General features: G+C 40.8%; 1 protein-coding gene and 1 non-coding gene across 15 annotated transcripts in view; one reads left to right on the top strand and one right to left on the bottom strand.

Annotated features, from left to right (window-relative positions):
• Positions 1-20,080, bottom strand: part of PLCE1 (phospholipase C epsilon 1) — a 349,469-nt gene that overhangs the window by 148,529 nt on the left and 180,860 nt on the right. For all 14 annotated transcript variants that reach the window (XR_012417971.1, XR_012417972.1, XM_005565986.5 and 11 more), the window contains one exon: positions 4,985-5,301. Coding sequence is in view for 12 of the 14 variants with exons in the window: in XM_005565986.5 (XP_005566043.3) it covers positions 4,985-5,301 (317 nt within the window). In the remaining 2 variants the exon portion in view is untranslated. The remainder of the gene's footprint in view (positions 1-4,984; positions 5,302-20,080) is intronic.
• Positions 18,366-18,472, top strand: LOC123567047 (U6 spliceosomal RNA). Its single transcript, XR_006689742.1, has one exon. It is a non-coding gene; the product is annotated as a U6 spliceosomal RNA (small nuclear RNA).

The following is a 20,080-nucleotide window of genomic DNA, read 5'->3' as shown; positions in this document are numbered from 1 at the left end:
ATATACTGCTAATTTCTTAGTTTTAAAAATTATGTTTGACACGCCAATGGAAAAAAAAGAGAAGACTAGAGAACAGTAGGTGCTCAATGTGTCTGTTTTTTGAGACAGGGACTCACTCTGTCGCTCAGGCTGAAGCGCAGTAGTACAATCTCGGCTCACTGCAGCCTCGACCTCCCAGGCTCAGACAATCCTCCCACCTCAGCCTCCCACATAGCTGGGACCACAGGCATGCACCACGATGCCTGGCTAATTTTTTGTAATTTTTGTAGAGATGGGGTTTTGCTATGTTCCCCAGGCTGGTCTCAAACTCCTGGGCTCAAGCCATCTGCCTGCCTTGGCCTCCCAAAGTGCTGGGATTATAGGTGTGAGCTACTGTGCCCAGCCAATAAGCATGTCTTCAGTGATCTAGCAATCCCACCTCTAGGTATATACCCCAAAGAAAGAAAACCAATCTATCGAAGAGATATCTGGACTCCCATGTTTATTTCAGCACTGTTCACAATAGCCAAGATTTGGAAGCAACCTAAGTGTCCATCAACAAGATGAATAGATAAGAAAATGTAGCACATATATATATAATTCGGCCATAAAAAAGAATGAGATCCTGTCGTTTGCAACAACATGAATTGAATTAAAGGTCCTTATGTTAAGTGAAATAAGCTAGGCACAAAAAGATAACCTCTGTGTGTTCTCACTTACTTGTGGCAGCTGAAAATTAAAACAACTGAACTCATGGAGACAGAAAGTAGAAGGATGGTTACCACAGGGTGAGAAAGGTAGTAGAGGAGAGTGAGGGAGGAAGTGGGTATAGTTAATGGGTACATACAATAGTTAGAAAAAAATGTAAGATCTAGTATTTGATAGTACAAAAGAGTGACTATAGTCGATAATAATTTAACTGTACATTTAAAAATAACAAAAGGAGTGTAATTGGGTTTTTTTAATACATGGATAAGTGCTTGAGATGATGGATACCCTAATTACTCTGTTGTAATTACACATTGTATGCCTGTACCAAAATATCCTCTATATCCCATAAATATATACACCTACTATGTACCCACAAAAATTAAAACTAAAAAATTCAAATAAATAAATGTCTTGAGTGAATGATGAATGAATGAATGAGGGAGTGATGGCAGGAACCTAGATAATGGGGAACTGGATAAAAACAGAAACAGAAAGAGAAGTAGAAAAAGGATAGACACACAGGAGATTTAGAAAAGGAGTAGAAAGATAGAGAGGGAAGAGGGAAAGGAGACCCAAGTCTAATTAAATTCTCAATTAGCAAGCCAGGTTTTACTATAGACTTGAACCTGATAATTTAACAAGAGAGAAGCAGCTGGGTGAGAAGAGATAGACTTTGAAGAAAGATCTGGATTCTGATATCCACTCAGCTACTTAGACAAGTGACTCAATCTCTCTGAGCTCACTGCTTACAATTTTTTTTCTATTTTGAAGTAATTTTAGATTTACAGAAAAGTTCCAAAAGACAGTACAGAGAGTTCTTGTACACCCTTCACTCAGCTTCCTCTAATGTTAGTATCTTTCATAATCATAGCACAATTGTCAAAACCAGGGAACTAACATTGATACAATCATACTAACTAAACTATAAGCCTCAGAGTTTCTCCAGTTTTTCCATTAATGTCTTTTTCTAGTCCAAGATCCACTAGGATCCCACACTGCATTTAGTTGTTACGTCTCCTGGTCTCCTCTAGCCTTTAACAGTTCCTCAATTTTTTCTTACCTTTTATGACGTTGCTGCTTTTTGAAGAGTAGAATGTCTTTCAATTTAGAGTTGCCTCATATTTTTTTCATTACTAGATTTATGTAGTGTGTTTTTGGCAAGAATACCATAGAGATGAAGTCCTGCCTTTCTCAGGGCACCATATCAGGAGGCATATGTTGATACGTCTGATTACTAATCATGTTAGCCTTGATCACTTGGTCAAGCCAATGTCTACCGGGTTCTATTTTCCCTTTGTATTAATAAATACCTTGTGGAGAGATGCTTTGAGACTATTTGCAAATATCCTATTACTCATCAAACTTACTTTTGCCCAATAATTTTAGAATTCATCAGTGGTTCTTGCCTGCGACAGTTATTACTGTAGTGTTCTAATGATGACTTTCTATTTTTCTCATTCTTTCTGCATTTATTAATTGAAATTTTTCTATAAGTAATTGCTGTCCCTACTCCCCAACCCCACCACACTGATTTATTTGTATCAGTATGGATTCAAAAATATTTATTTTACTCTATGGGCCATAATCCAACACTATCATTATTTATTTTGTTGCCTAAGCTTCACTTTCTTCTTCTGCAAGACAGGGATGATGACAACTGTCATAAGAATTGAATGAGATTTTAAAAAATGTAAAAATGTCCAGTCCAGAGCATCTATTAAATAAACGCACACTCCATTTCTTCCTTTTCTTTACGGTCTGTAAAGCCATGCTAATTTGAAGGCAAGGCCATTCAAAATAGGTGAAAAATCTGAATTGGAAAATTCTCTTTTGATGGTATACAAAAGAACTAGAAATTAGCTATTCCAGTCATGTCTAGTAGAGATCATTTGGGATCTGCCTATGTAAGACTGATTTTTAATCAGCATACCCATAATTTGTATGAAAATAGATGCTTGAGAATACTTGAAACAGACTGTTCTCTTAAGTAGTTTAAGTGTTTTCCCAGAAATCTTGTTTACGTTCTGAAGTTGCTTAGCTAAACTATTTTCAGAGATAGTCCAAAGTCTGCCTCTACCCAGCTGTAGGTCATATCATCACTAACTCTGAATTAGTGAAATCACTAATTTGTCTTTGATTCCCAAGGTTATGGAAGTGAATGGAAGAAATCCAAGTTTAATTTAAAATTAGATTTTAGCAGTTTTGGCAATTCACTTTTAAGTTCAGGGGGAAATTTAAAAATAAAGACAAGATAGGATCCTAAGGATGTGAGAGTGGGTAGATCTGGAAGTTTAAAATAATTCATGAAATACAGTGAAATCCACTAATAAAATCACTCAGTTTACTGGAACTTTCATTTTTCCATCCCATTTTTATCAGTAAGGAAAATCAAGAACATCAGGAGATTTATTTTTAAAAACAACTTCGGGGCAGTGAGGTTTGCAAGCTCTCATGTGGACTCCCAGAGATTCTGTCAGAGATTCTGTGTTACTCAGTTTGGGGTGGAACCAGGAATCTGCAGTTTTAGCAGGCACCACCCGCCAATGCAATCCTGCTGCAGGTGGGAAGCAGCATCCTATAGTCGTTTGAAGCCCAGGCTTCAGGGCCTGACTATGTGGGATTAAACCAAAATCGCCACCTACCACTTGTGTAATCTTGGGAAAATCACTTCATCTCCACATACTTCAGTTTCCCATTGATAAGACGGGGCTTATGACAATATCTGTCTCCCAAGGTTGTTGTAAGGAGCAAGTAAGTGGTACATATAAAATGGTTAGCACAATAGTGCCAGATAGACTGGTGTTCAGGACATGTCTGGATACAGAACCGCTTGAGCTCAGCCTCTTACACTTGCTGTATTCATGGGCCTTATCATGGTCGCTGACATTTACAACCATCATCAGGATTTTGATTTGCCAGCTATGGAGGCTGCAAAGTGAGCTACAGTTAGAAAATGTTTTGTGTTTTTTTCTAAAGATGGTGTCTCGCTCTGTCACCCAGGCTGGGTACAATGACATGATCCTAGCTCACTGAAGCCTCTAACCTTCTGGGCTAAGGGATCCTCTGGTCTCAACCTCCACAGTAGCTGAGACTACAGGCGTGCACCACCATGCCCAGCTAATTTTTTAAATTTGTATGGACAAGGTCTTGCTATTTTGCTCAGTCTGGTTTTGAACTCCCAGCCTCAAGCGATCCTCCTGCCTAAAGCACCGGGATTACAGGCATGAGCCACCGCACCTGGCCAGAAAGTGCTTAAGTAACAAAGGCTGACAGATCCTCAGTCAATCAGAGATATATATAATTCAGAATAGGAATATCCTGTCAGCATTAGGTAGAGTTTATTAAATGACCAAAATAGGCAACTACTGTATCTGTGTTCAGCCAACTAACAACCAACAAACATACTGATGAAAATTCTGTGACTGAATACACAAAACAAAAGAAATTAAGTCTAAAACATAAAATGTAGAATAGAAAACTCTGGGTGTGGGTTACATTACTAAGAGAAAGTGCCTTCTAAGCCCAAGAGTGCAGTCGGCCAGACCCCAGCACTTCATGGAGACTCCCTGCTCCTTCCTGCCGCTCTTCCCTGCCCCAGGGCCATAGGGATGTCAGCCAGTGGCTCTTGATCTCCCAGTGAGTCCCTAGACCCCCACACAATGACTTTGTCCTAAGTATTCCCAGACTCCAGTCACACCTGTCTTCTTCAGAACTAGCTTCTGATGTAGCCTCAGAGGCTTTGGAGTGACATTCTGGGGCTGAGGATCTTCATGGAATGCAGAGAGAGAACCAAGGTGATTCACTGTCCCTCAGTGAATTGCCCCCTGGTTGCTGCCTGCTCTGCTGACCTAGGTGTTTCTGCTGAGGGAGTCCTAATAATAGAAGGGGGTCAGGGGTTGGTTATACGAATGTGGTCAGGGATCATGCTGTCAAGACTCAAAATTGAGACATGTGGTTTTAAAAGCACCTTTGGGAATGAGAGGTTGGTGGGGGAGAGGAAGGGGTTGGAGATTGGCATTCTGGGTGCCCAAAGGGACTAGGATTGGTGGACTGGGTAATGCTATGGAATGGAGTTGAGATCAATTAGGCTTAAGGGCAAGTTGGGGAACAGTGAGAGGAAGGATTGCAATGTGATGTCTGTCTCTTTGCCTGGAAAGAAAAACAGCCATCATGGAAGTGGCAAGACAGAGTGAAATGAGACACATCAGGAACAGACAAACCTAGAAGGGGAGGTATGCTTGAAAATCACTTCTGGGTGAGTCAAATACCAAGACATCAAAAACTGGCTTCTTACCTCATTAAACCTCATCACCAGATCTTCAAGGGCATTGTGCTCTCCATTCTGAGTGGTAAGAATTGACGCTGAGATGGATGCTTTGAGGCAGGGCAGGGACCTCTGGCATTCGGGAGTGCCCAAGTCCCGTGTTAAGAAGCAAAGGTAGTCGACCGGCAAGACCCTGCGGTAAATACTCTGCTCCTGCTCCATCAGGATGCTGGCGACTTCCTCTGGGAACTGGATGAGAGGCTGCAGATCGATCAGCTCCTTGCTGATCCCAGCTGAACTTGAAGGGAGGGTGTTGGAATTGGCCACAGAGGGGCCTGGCTGGCGTTCTAAAACAAAGCAACAGAAGCCGTGGTTACACCAAATCTGGTGTCCCCTGCAACAGATATTTACTTGAGAGCCATTTCAAATCTTCTATGTTCTTTAACCAAATCCCCTGCTTAGTGAAGAGTTCTGTACTATTTTTCTTTCTTGTTACAAAGGCCTTTCTGATATTTGTCCTGTCCGTCTTCTAGTCACCTAATGAGGTGGGGGTGGAGTGGCGGTGGCGGTGGTGGTGGTGGTAGGGTTGTTTTTTTTCCATTTTCAGAAGCAGCATTAATCTAGCACATCATTCCCCAACCAGTTTACTACACTTTGTAAAACACCATTTGCCTCCTTATCCTCCTTTGCTAACTACCATCAGAGTGACATGAAATGAGGGTGAGTATAAGCATAGCCAACTTAAATAGAAGAGGAAAGAAGGCTGTGGGGTGAGGAATATGTATATGCATATTATGTGTAAATGGGCAGGACACCTGGGGACCCAGAGACTCTCTGGACAAAAGGTTTCAAAATGTCACGGTATTCTCTGCCAACCCTTCACCCCCAAAGAGTGACTTTGATTTCATTGATATCTATTTGGGGGTTTGCAAGAACAGAACCATCTACCGACATAAGAAAGGAATAGGTAATAAGGAGATGTATCTAAATAAATAAATCTTACTCCTGGCCCACAACTGGTAGCAAGAAGGTGACAGAGAGATGCAGCAGAGAAGGTGGCAGTGCACGAGATGGAACTCCCAGAGTGGGGGATGCCTAGGCTCAAAATGATTCCTGTAATTAGAGACACCACACTTGCCTTCTCTTTGACACCCTCCCAGGCTGCCTCTTAACTTCTTACCTGTAACTCATTCATTCGACAAACGGAAAGTCTATGATGAGCCCTAGAACAGAGTTTTCCAAAGTATGATCTCTGGAATACTGGCATTTGCAAGAAAAAACAATTTTGTGATCACCTAAGTTGGGGAAATGTCACATATTCATGTCACTCATTCTCTTCCTGGAAATACCTGTCATCCAGCCTGGACACTGGCTAACAGCAAAGTTCGTAAGGATGACTTCCTTCACATTCAGACCTCAGTATTCTCTGACTCTTTTCTAAATCTCCATTGCAGAAAACTTTGGAATTATAACTCCAAACTGCTTCATGTCTGTATTATTAAACTCTGAAGTCATCATCCTTGAATTTGACTTCTTTCTTCCCTTCTATTCTCTCTAGTAAAACTTCTCTGTCCTCAGCAAACTTCTAGTTCTTTGGCCTTGGTCCGGTGCCACGATAAGCATTTTAGATGGCACTCACCAGCCAGAGATTCCCAAAGAAGACAACTTGACTTTCCACCCCAGGCACATCCCAATCCCCAATGCTGGGCAGACTCAAACCACCCATTCCTTGGCTTCTGGGCTGCTGTATGATGACACTGACAAGTATGCTACTTAGTGATGGGGCTGTTGCTAATTCCTGTTATCTAACTTCAGCTAGGCCCTCAGTGTGGCTCAAAGTTGACACAAACTTATTTATTTTTTCCTAAACAACTCACTATCCTCTTTTCTATTCTTCTTACACTCCCAAACCTGCGTTTGCTTTCCTTACAGTCTTTCAACTGTTTCTTAACTATGATAGTGTAGGTCATGTCAGAAACTCCTTCAATTCAGATGCCTTACATTTTCTCCATCTTCTGCTTACCTGAGAATGGCATGTGCTTCCTCCTCTGCAAGGCCCACCCAGGTTTGTGATTAAATCTACCTTTGTCTCTTCCAGAACTTGCTTCAGTGGTTATCTCCACCTTTAATCCCTCGCTTTCTACTGACTTCTTTGCATACCCAAATGTTCAGTTTCCTTTTTCCTTAAAAACTAACAAATAGGACATCCCTTATACTTTAAACTCCAAATCCTCTCTATCTTTCCCTTCACTATGTACCTTCTACACCAGGTAGCCCACAGTCCCTAATTCCTTCTTCCATGAGTATGGTCACTATATCTTCTGATCAAAAAATCAGGCCATCCTCTCTGTCCAAATTACTAAACCATTGAGGATATGGGACAGAAAAATGGAAACCAGGTTGGTTCTGGTTGACTCTAAGCATTTTAATACATTTTTTGGACCAAATTACCAAAAATCTTCTGCAGCAAAAAATGGGGACTATCAAATTATATTTGGTTTTATCTAAGCTTATATTAAAAAAACATTAAAATCGGCCGGGCGCGGTGGCTCAAGCCTGTAATCCCAGCACTTTGGGAGGCCGAGACGGGCGGATCATGAGGTCAGGAGATCGAGACCATCCTGGCTAACACGGCGAAACCCCGTCTCTACTAAAAACACAAAAAATTAGCCGGGCGTGGTGGCGGCACCTGTAGTCCCAGCTACTCGGGAGGCTGAGGCAGGAGAATGGCGGGAACCCGGGAGGCGGAGCTTGCAGTGAGCTGAGATCCGGCCACTGCACTCCAGCCTGGGCGACAGAGCGAGACTCCACCTCAAAAAAAAAAAAAAAAAAAAAAAAAAAAATTAAAATCAAGTTGATGCTTAAATCTACCCTACATGGCCTCCCTCCCCAACTTTCTGAATAGTTTAGAAACTGACTACATTTCCTGAAAATTGAATCTGAATGTGACTTGATGAAAGAGGCCAACTGAAATTCCTAGATACTGATAATTTATATACAATGGAATTAGCCAAATATAGGAACTCTTCTCAGAAGTAACCAACTCTAAGACATGATCTCAAACTATAGCACTCTGCAGAGGAAATAAAAATAACTCTAGTCACTTCTCTAATATATAAGAGAAGAGATAATGTAATATAATATGCAAATAATGTAAGATAAGATGTCATGGCCGGGCGCGGTGGCTCAAGCCTGTAATCCCAGCACTTTGGGAGGCCGAGACGGGCGGATCACGAGGTCAGGAGATCAAGACCATCCTGGCTAACACGGTGAAACCCCGTCTCTACTAAAAAATACAAAAAACTAGCCGGGCGAGGTGGCGGGCGCCTGTAGTCCCAGCTACCCGGGAGGCTGAGGCAGGAGAATGGCGGGAACCCGGGAGGCGGAGCTTGTAGTGAGCCGAGATCCGGCCACTGCACTCCAGCCTGGGCGACAGAGCGAGACTCCGTCTCAAAAAAAAAAAAAAAAAAAAAAAAAGGATGTCATATGGGAAACTGCAATATATCTTGAGGTATGAATCACATGCTGTTACAATGAATGACAAGTCTAGTGACTGGTGGGAAACAGCAATAAGAGAGACCCAAATAAATTAAAGAATAGAAAGAAACCTGGTCATTGTAACCCTAATAAATCTGGCAGTCCCAATATAAGCATGTATCTCCCTATAAGTATAACATCACACTCAAAGGAACACAAATTGAATGCTAGAAGCTTTGAAACAATGTTGACCTTTCATGTAGGTTTCCTTAAAGCTGGATTACTCAGGGATTTCATATCATGTACCATGAAAAACATCCCAGAAGTCTTCTTGGGGCATAATTCTTTGTTTCTTACTTTTAAAAGTTCCATACTTTTAGCAGCTGTTAAAAACACTACACCATGGAATACTATGCAGCCATAAAAAAGGATGAGTTCGTATCCTTTGTAGGGACATGGATGCAGCTGGAAACCATCATTCTCAGCAAACTATCGCAAGAACAGAAAACTAAATACCGCATGTTCTCACTCATAGGTGGGAATTGAACAATGAGATCACTTGGACACAGGAAGGGGAACACCACACACTGGGTCCTATTGTGGGGAGGTGGGAGAGAGGAGGGATAGCATTAGGAGATATACCTAATGTAAATGACGAGCTAATGGGTGCAGCACACCAACATGGCACGTGTATACATATGTAACAAACCTGCACGTTGTGCACATGTACCCTAGAACTTAAAGTATAATAATAATAATAAATAATAATAATTTAATAAAAAAAAACAAACCAAAAAAACACTTCCCACTTTCCCTCATCCTTGTTGAGCTCTCCTTATTATGTCCTGTTTCCTCTTCACATGACACATTGCCCTAGTGCTCAGCTGAAACTCACCTCTGAGCCTTGCTCTCTAACAACGTGGGCCACTGGAAGATGGATTAAAAACTGAATAGTTCTAGGACCCCTGGTCCTTCCTCATCATCCATGAAGCGAAGTTCATAAAGCCCGCTGGACACTGTGGCTCTTTTCTTTTTAAGAAGTTTCTGGTGAATAAAATTACCCACCTCATTGTTTACTCTCAGTCCCATATTCTTCAGTTAATAGTTATTCTAGGCCAGGCATGGCGGCTCACTCTTGTAATCCTAGCACTTTGGGAGGCCGAGGCTGGCAGATCACTTGACGCCAGGAGTTTGAGGCCAGCCTGGCAAACATGATGAAACCCTGTCTCTACTAAAAATACAAAAAATTAGCCAGGCATGTCAGTGAGCACCTGTAATCCCAGCTACTCAGGAGGTTGAGACAGGAGAATCACTTGAATCCAGGCGGCGGAGGGTGCATCATCACACGCCAGCCTGGGCAACAAGAGTGAAACTCCGTCTCAAAAAAACAAAAAAAAGTTATTCTACAGAAGAGTAAGGCTGTATTAGTCCCTTTTCACACTGCTTGAAAGAACTACTGGAGACTGAATAATTTATAAAGGAAAGAGGTTTAATTGAGTCACAGTTCTGCATGGCGGGGGAGCCCTCAGGAAACTTACAATCATGGCAGAAGGTGAAGGCGAAGCAAGGCACATCTTACATGGTGGCAGGAGAGAGAGAGAGGACGAGGGTGGGGGGAAGTGCCACACTTTAAAACCATCAGGTCTCATGAGAACTCACTCACTATCACAAGAACAGCAAGGGAGAAATCTGCCCCCATGATCCAATTATCTCCCACCAGGCCCCTACTCTGACAAGGGGGGATTACAATTTGAGATGAGATTTGGGTGGGGACAAGAGTCAAACCATATTGAAGACTGTATCTTTAGATACTGTCACAGCCTAGAAATATTTACTATGAGACACAGTAACTTCACATTCTGATTCTCTGCTCAAAAATAAAGTTTCCTGTTCCAAGTGCTTTATATAGATTAATTCAGGACATAGATAGTATTATTGTCCATATTTTATTCATAAGAGAGCTAAGGCTCACATATGGTCATATAAGCAGTAAGTCAGAGAGCTGGGATTTGAGCGGGATCTATTTGACTCAAGAGCTCATGTTCCTGATCACTCAGGATATTGCCACATTGGCATTCTGGTTTATAGATGCATCTCAAGTGATTTAATTCAGAATAAATCAATTACTGTGTTAGTTTACTTGGAGTGATCTGATAAAATAACCTCTTCAAACTCCAAAGTTAAAGATTTGACCAAGAGGGTAAACAGTTTCCTTCCTTGGTCAGTCTGGAACCATCACTTGAACCACTACAACTATGTGATAATGCGTAGCACATAGAAACTCAGAAACTCAGAAGCACACTCTCCTTTCCTCCCCATGAGTTCACACGAATGTTCCTATACTTTAAATCAGTATTTTCCAAAGTGTGTCACACTCAATTTATGCAAAGTACAGTTTCTTAGTTAGTAATTTAGGGAACTACTGGGTTAAACAAAGTTAAACAGGCTTTTTTTTTTTTAACTGCAGGACTTCTCAAAGCCATTAATAATTCCCACGAGGGGGAATATAGTATCATAGCACATAGCACATCCTCAACCTTGTTGTCTGTCTCTATATCATTTACATGGGGATTACAGTGTCTTCAGAATGCTTCTCATCATACTCAGAGATTCTCATTGGGGGAAATGAAGCATAAGGAGTTTGTGAGGTTGGTGGTTCCAAGGAGGCTTACTTCGCCATGTGGCTGGAATCCTATGTAAAGACAGAAGCAGGGGAGAGATTGTGGATTATTTAGGAATTTGTAAATTATTTCCCATGGCTGAATGCTATACTAAGAGAGATGGAGCATCACTGTAGAAAACCAGGAAGGAAGCTTTATTTTCTAGAAGGCACTAGAGAACAGGTGTGGCTCATGAAGAAACAGGCAGATGGGGGTGATGGGAGGATGAAAACACATATGCAGCCTAGAGTTTTGGGTCTCCGGGTCAACCTAGATATCATTCCACCTTGAGGGAGGGGAATTCCAGTCCAAGTCTTTGCTTGAGGGATACTGCTCTGAGAAGCTGCAGCACCGCTATAGAGCCCTCTTGCCACCACACAGAGCCCTCCCTTCCCTTCCCCTCCCCTCTCCTCTCTGTCCATGCAGGTGATAGCCAGGCTCTGACCTCAGTTATAAGCTGCCATTCCCAGAAGCTATCCACAAATTGCAGAGCCCAGAAATACTAGGTAGGGCCAAGGCATAAGCCTCTAAATTTGACGAGCATTTTCCACCTAATGCCTTGGGGTACAGTGCCTTTGGGGAACCCCTTCCCTCAGGGTTAGTAGTTTCTAAAAATGCTTGTTCAGATCCTGATCCCCCCAAGAGCCTTGGGCTTGGGCTAGAGTCCAGCAAAACCTGCCATTTCCCATTTCTTTCTTTCTTTTATTTATTTTTTACTTTTTGGTCCCTATGAAAATTAAAAGCATTTTTTCTTGCTATGCCCCAGATGAAAATCCAGAGTTTATAAGATAATCTCACAGAATCCTGCATAATGTAAGGGAGTCATGACAGGTAGCCATTGCTAATTTTAGGGTTTTTTGTTTGTTTGTTTTGTTTTTTTAAATAAAACTTGAGTTCAGTTGTTACATGAATTGCCCAAAAATCCAGCTTGTGAGTGGTCAGCCCCAGAACTGGCAAAAGCTAAGAGAGAACCTGAAGTTTCTAGCTTCTGGCCCAGTCCTCTGTGTTATCCCAAGCTGAGCCTGGGTTATTCTGGGCATGCTCAGTGTCCAAGGGCTGGCATTATTAGCTGCCAATACATCTGAATGGGTTTCAGAAATGTTAAGGAGAAATTCATTCATTAAGAGTGCCTACTATGGGCCAGGCATGGTGGCTCACGCCTGTAATCCCAGCACTTTGGGAGGCCAAAGTGGGTGGATCACAAGGTCAGGAGATTGAGACCATCCTGGCAAACACGGTGAAACCCTGTCTGTACTAAAAATACAAAAAAAAAAAAAAAAAAAAAAAAATTAGCCCGGCGTGGTGGCGGGCGCCTGTAGTCCCAGCTTCTCAGGAGGCTGAGGCAGGAGAATGGCGTGAACCCGGGAGGCGGCGGAGCTTACAATGAGCGGAGATCGCGCCACTGCCCTCCAGCCTGGGCGACAGAGCAAGACTCTGTCTCAAAAAAAAAAAAAAGGATGCCTACTATGTGCCAGGCTTTGTTTTCAGCTATCCTAATGTTGAAATTTAGTGAACAAGAACAAAGTTTTGTTCATATGGAACACCTAAGAAAGGAGATAAACAATAAGCACAGTAAATGAGTAATGATGCATATGAGAAAATGATAAAATTGTTATGGTGAAAATCAAACAGGGTTCCAGGATGTGGGTGGGGAAGCTGTAGTGTTACATAGCATATCTTTTTTTTTTTTTTTTTTTTGAGACGATGTCTTGCTATGTCGCCCAGGCTAGAGTACAGTGGCATGAACCTCTGCCTCCCGGGTTCAAGCGATTCTCCAGCCTCAGTCTCCCAAGTAGCCAGGATTACAGGCATGTGTCACCATGCCAGCTAATATTCGCATTTTTTAGTAGAGACAGGGTTTCGCCAGGCTGGTCTTGAACTCCTGCCCTCAGGTGATCCACCGGCCTCGGCCTCCCAAAATGCTAGGATTACAGGTGTGAGCTACTGTGCCTGGCCCACATAGCATATCTTAACTAGACTGTTAGTGATTGTCTCACGTTTTCTGCAAAAGTGGGCAAAACTCTACCCTCCAAGGTGCCCTTGGCTTGGTCATCATCACCCTTTCTCAAGTCTCAATGGTAGCCATTAATTGAGCTCTTAGTCCTCACCATTTATTAGCCCTTTGTGTTAAGTAACACATTTAATTCTCACAGTGAACCCTGTATGGTGTTGTGATTATCTCCCTGCTACAGACGATAAAATACAGGTCAGAAACGTTAAACATTTTGCTTAAAGACACCCTGCTATTGAGAGACAGGGCTGAAATTTAATTGCAGCTCTGACTCCAAAAATCTGCCCTCTGTTACACTCAGCATTTTGAGGCATCCTTTGCAGAGGAGACATATTTCTACACACACACACACACACACACACACACACACACACACACACAGGTTTTTTCTCTTCTGGGTAGAGAATGGAGTTGAAGAGTTAGGTAGGAATACCTTACAGGATTCTGACTTTAGAAGGCATCTCCTCCCCAAGCCAGCTGAGCAACCTTCTGATCGTGATTTTCAATTATATCCTATCAAAACCTGGGAGAATCTCCATGTGCCTATGTGTCAGAAACTTTATCTTTCATTCCCATTCCATATGAGGGGGGGTGAAATGGGTACAAGCTTTCTTGAGAGGCAAAACAAAATTTTAAGCCTGTCTATTCTTTGTACTAGAAATCTTGCTTCTACAATATTATCCAACAGAAACTCTTGCAAAAATATAGACCAAGTGAGGTAAATTTATATGTACTGAAATTGAATTTATTTCACAAAATATTGAGGACAAAGAAGCAAGTTGAGAACAATGGAATCTTATCCTATTGAGGGGAAAGATAATTTTGTAAATATAGGTACATGTTGCATACCCTGTCCAGTGCACACCAAATAATAGTGTATCTCTTACACAGTTCTGTTTTGCTCAACTTTTTTGTAATGCACATATGACAGTACTTTTAAAAATAGATCAAAATGGGCCGTGCACAGTGGCTCACACCTGTAATCCCAGCACTTTGGGAGGCTGAGGAGGGTGGATCACCTGATGTCAGGAGGTGGAGACCAGCCTTGCCAACATGGTGAAATCCCGTCTCTACTAAAAATACAAAAAGAGGCCAGGCGAGGTGGTGGGCACCTGTAATCCCAGCTACTTGGGAGGCTGAGGCACAAGAATCACTTGAACCCAGGAGGCAGAGGTTGCAGTAAGCTGAGATGACACCACTGCATTCCAGCCTGGGCAACAGAGTGAGACTCCGTCTCAAAAAAAAAAAAAAAAAAAAATCAAAATGATATCCAAAAAATTCAAGGCAACAAAATCTCAATCTTCTCATGCTCAAAAAACTGGCTCAGCTTTTGGCCTGTTCAGATTTTTTTTCCAATATATATGGTAATATTGTTTTTTTTAAAGTTATTTTAAGTTACAACTAGAGAAGAAAGTAGGAAAAACTTATTTTATCTACTCTATCCATTTTCCTTTGCTTTGAATTAATTTTGTAGACTTTTTAAAAGTATTAGATTCTCAATTGTACATTTAATAGTCCTTTAGTGGTGCAATTCTAATTACATAAAATAAGACAGAGAGAGAAGAACATTGATTTCTTCTTATAGAAGATTCAGAGCTGACTTAAATACACTAAATCTCAGGAAGAGCTGAAAATTGCTTTCAACAGGGAAGCGATGGGTTTAGAAAAAGGTTAGTTAATTGGTGATTTTATCTTATTATCTGTTATTGGTTTTCAAAGTAACAAAATCAATCTTGCAACAAATGTGTCTGGCTTGTCCTGAACATTACATGAAAAAGATGAGCTCACAAAATCAATGAAGCATATTACTTCTAAGTCAGTACTTAAAAGAGAAAAAAAAACCAATATATTCAGACTGAGAGTTAAGACATATTTAGATGAAACAATCTACCAGACAGAAGAGCCTTACAGCAAAAAGAAAAAAGTTGATAGAATCTTCATTAACAAAAAAACAACTTTTGCTCACTGTGCAAAACGTAGAAAATATAAAGAAGTATAAAGAAGAAAATTTGCGGGACGCTGAGGCGGGAGAATCGCTTAAACCCGGGAGGCGGAGGTTGTGGTGAGCCGAGATTGCGCCATTGCACTCCAGCCTGGGCAACGAGAGCGAAACTCCATCTCAAAAAAAAAAAAAAAAAAAAAGAAAATTTAAAATAAGAATCTTATACCCAGAGGTAATCTCTGCTAATACTTTTGTTGTTGCATTTCATATTTATCTATAAATACACGCAATATTCATAAAATTAGGATCAGAGAACACATTCTTTTCTAGCTTAAAAAAACTCTATAATGCACTTTTCCCCCAACTCTGAGGCTATTCTTGTAATATTAGATTTTTGATGGCTCTTTATGTTATATTTACATCTTTTTACCATTATAACAACACTGTGATAAACAATCTTGTAAATATAACTTTATCTGTGCTTACTATGTTAAATAACATTGAAAGAGAAAAATTCCCTACCCGCATGGGGAAATTTCCAGGGAGCAGCATTTTCTCATCTATTCCTTTTATAGCACATTAACTAACTGTTTTATCAATACTCACTGATCACTCATCTATTTCTGATTACATTGGGTAAAAAAGAATATGTGAGTCAAAATTCATATGGTAAGTTGTAATAGTATGTTGTCTCATATAGGGGAAGATGGCATCACTGACTCAAAGTTTACAAGAGGAGGAACTCTGGAGTGTTTTTGGTGACAATCTGATGCCCTCTTACCCAGCAGCAGAGTCTTGAGGTATGGCTGACCTTCTAGATATGGAATGGTTTCAAAATTCAGCCTAAGCAGGCAATCTGAGCTCCAAAGTCTGACCTGGGTGAACTATTTAAACTACACTAATTATTCTGAAAGGATTCTGTGTCTCTGTTTTGTAACAATCAACAACCATCATCATAAATAAATTATAATATTATTTAACATATAATAATATAACATCCCAGTACTTACAATGTGCCAGGAATTGCATTAAAACTCTCTACCAAGATCTCACTCTATCCTCACAACCACTCTATGTAGACAGCACAGCACCCCATGCTGTTATTATTCCCATTAGCAGATGGGGACACAATTAAAGAACTTGCTCAACATCACACTGAGATAAGTAATGGAACCAGTGCCACATCGGTCCAACACCAAAGTCCAGCATCTTGAAATCACCAGCCTACACTGACTCGAAGGTTTTCTTCCTTTTAGTCTCAGTACACAAATGACAATCAGAGGGTGAAAGAGGCAGGACTCGGGCTGAATGCCTGAATTGGAAGGAACTACAGGGAGAGCTGGGATGAATTTTCCACACTTTACACATCAGAAAACCATGCCTCTGAGCTTCTTGCCCAAGCTTCTTGCCCAGGGTCACAGAGCTGATTAGTGGCAAAGGTGGACCAGAACTTGGGAACCCTGACTCCCAGTCCAGGGCATTGTCTCCATACTCCACTGCCTCCCTTACTGGTGTGGTTAGGATCTCAGGTGCTGTAAGCTCCTGGGGGCAGATCCCCCAGAGTAGAAGTAGAGTGGGATCTTGGGACTAATATGTGTGATCGCAGCCCAGCTCAGTTGCTGATTTGCTTCATGACCTTGGATATGTTCTAAACAACTATGGGTATGTCACAGTGATGATGGGGAAATTAAAACAAGAAAATGCATGTAAATGTTTACTACATATTCAGCCCTCAATAATCAGTCATCTTATTATCATCATTAATTTAACATTTGCAAGAGGAAGAAGGAATTCTGGAGCCTTTCATCTTAGAAGCTTAACGAGGAGACTCAGTCATATTTCCAACCATTTCAGGCTACGGAAACTTTTGCTTTGTTTTTATAACCTGCAACTTGCACCCTTTGGTGTGGTGCCCACAATAATAAAAAGAAAATATTTTTTAAGATCCCAAGTGATACCTCACTTACTCTTATAAAAAGAAATGTCTGTATCATCTTGCCACACACTGTACTAATGAATCCCCCCATTGAAAAAAGACCCCGCTCCCCCAAAACACCAAAAAAGGCTGTTCTTAACTCTTCAGCTCTTCCCTCTATGAAAAGAATATGTGTGACACAATAAAATAAAAAAAAAGATATATATATATGGTCTCTGCTCCCAGTTCCTGGCATAGGGCTCCTAAAACTCCAGGAGCATCTTTTTTCCCTCATCTATGGTCCTAAATCCCTTAGAGTTTCCTAGTGATAGGAGTGTCTTTTGTTCTAATGAGGTAACTCTTGGTGGGCTCCTGGATAGCTTCAAGATGAGGGCTGCGCACCAGAAAAACCAAGGCATGATTACAAGCTTGAAACTTTAAGCCCCACCCACCATCCTCTGGGGAGGGGAAAGGAACTGAAGACTGACTAAATTAATCACGCTGAGGTGATGAAGCCTCAATAAAAATTCCTCAACTATGAGGTACACAGAGCTTCTGGGTGAATGAACACAAGGAGGTGCTGGGAAGGTGGTCATCCAGAGAGGGTATGGAATCTCCACACCTCTTTCCCCACACGTTGCTCTATGCACCCCTTCATCTGGCTGTTCATTTGCGTCCTTTATCATAAACTGGTAAAGTAAGTAAAGTGTTTCCCTGAGTTCTATGAGCCCATTAGAGCAAATGATTGAACCTCAGAAGAGAGTCATGAAGACCCCCATTTGTAGCCAATTTGGTCAGAAATACCAAAGGCCCAGGACTTGTGATTGGTGTCTGACGTGGGAGCAGTCCTGTGGCACTGAGCCCCTACTTAACCCGTGGTGTCTGATGCTAGCTCCGGGTGGAAAATGTCAGAATTGTGTTATAAAACACCCAGTCGGTGTCAGGAGAGACGGAGAATAGATTGTTGGTGTGGAAAACCCCCACACATTTGGTGTCGGAAGTGTGAGTGTAGAGGAAACAGTTTTTTTTTTTTTCTGTTAATATTCACATCCCTTCCACTGTGGCATTATTATCACACCCCATCAAGATGTCAGAACATTCTCAGAGTTAAATTCTTTCATGCTAAAACACTGCTGAGCTATTTATGTCCATTCTTTTTTTAAACTGAGATATAATTCACATGCCGTAACATTTATTTTCTAGGCTGGGCACAGTAGCTCGCATCTATAATCCCAGCACTTTGAGAGGCTGGGGTGGGAGGGGCACCTGAGCCCAGGAGTTTGAGACTGCAGTGGGCTATGATTGCGCCACCGCACTCCAGCCTGGGCGACAGAGTGAGACCCTGTCTCTCTCTTTTTTTTTTTTTTTTTGACTTTCTAAAGTGTATAGTTTGAAGTATACAATTTGTGCTCACTTCAGCAGCATATATACTAAAATTGGAATGATACAGAGAAGATTAGCATGGCCCCTGCGCAAGGATGACATATACATTTGTGAAGCATTCTGTATTTTTTTAAAAACAAGAACAAAAAAAATAAAGTGTACAATTCAGTGGTTTTTAGTATATTCAGAGTTATGTAACTATCACCATAATCAATTTCAGAATGTAGATCACCTCCTAAAACATGTTAGCCTGTATATGTTGGCCATCACTCCATTCCCCCAGTCCCTCTCACCCAGGCCCTGACAACTACCAGTCTACCTTCTATCCCTAAGGATTTGCCCCATGCTGGACATTTCATATAATGAGATCACAGAATATGTGGCCTTTTGTGTCTGGCTTCTTTCCCTCAGCATAATGATTTAAAGGTTTATCAGTGTTGTAATATGTATGACTATTTCATTTCTTTTTAATAACTGAATAATATTCCATTGTATGTATACACCACATTTTGTTTATTCATCAGTTGATGGACATTTAGATTGTTCACATTTTTGGGCTGTTATGAATAATGTTGTTATGAGCATTTGGATAAAATTTTTGTGTGAATGTATATTTTCACTTCTCTTGGACATATAACTAGCAGTGGATTGTTGGATCATATGGTAACTCCTATGTTTAGCATTTGGAAGACATTCCAATTGTTTCCTACAGGGGTTGTACCAATTTAAGTTCCCACCAGCAATGTTTGGGGCTTCAATTTCCCCACATCCTTGTCAACACTAGTTTTCTTTTTACTTTTTTTCCCAATTATCTATCCTAGTGGGTAAAGTGGTACCTTATAGTTTTAAATATATATATATAGTTTTAAATATATATAATATTAAGTATATAATTTGAAATATATATAAATATATAGTTTTAAATATATAGTTATATATATTTATATAAATAGATAAATAAATATAAATATATATAGATATATATAGAGAGACAGGGGTCTTGCAATGTTGACTAGGCTGGGCTTGAACTCCTGGCCTCAAGCAATCTTCCCACCTTGGCCTCCTAAAGTGTTGGGATTAGAGGCATAAGTCACCATGCCCGTCCTGTACTTTGTGGTTTTGATGTTAATGTTCCTAATGACTAATGATGCTGTGCATCTTTTTATGTGCTTAATGGCCATTTGTACATTTTCTTTAGAGAAACGCCTATTCAAGTCCTTTGCCCATTTTTGAATTGTGTTGTTGGGTTTTCTGTTGTTGAATTTTAGTTCTCTATATATTCTGGCTATTAATCTCTTATTATAGATGTGATTTGCAAATATTTTCTCCCATTCTGTAGGTTGCCTTTTTACTCTGTTGATAGTGTCCTTTGATGCAGAAAAGTTTTTAATTCCAATTTATCTATTTTTTTCGTTTCTTACCTGTACCTTTGGTATATATCCAAATCATTGCCAGACCCAATATCGTGAAGCTTTTCCTCTACATTTTCTATGAATTTTATAGTTCTAGGTCTTCTGTGTAGGTCTTTGATTCATTCTGAGTTAACTTTTATACATGGTGCAAGGTAAGGGTCCAACTTCATTGTTTGGCATGTGAATATCCAGTTTCCCCAGCACCATTTACTGGAAGGCTTGTTCCTTCCCCACCGAATGGTTTCGGCGTCTTTGTTGAAAATTATTTGACCATATATGTTAGGGTTTATTTTTGGGCTCTGTGTTCTATTCCATCGGTCTTTATG

This window comes from Macaca fascicularis, chromosome 9, assembly GCF_037993035.2.
Source record: "Macaca fascicularis isolate 582-1 chromosome 9, T2T-MFA8v1.1".
NCBI classification, from domain to species: domain Eukaryota; kingdom Metazoa; phylum Chordata; class Mammalia; order Primates; family Cercopithecidae; genus Macaca; species Macaca fascicularis.
This window is presented reverse-complemented; position numbering and strand designations above follow the sequence as displayed.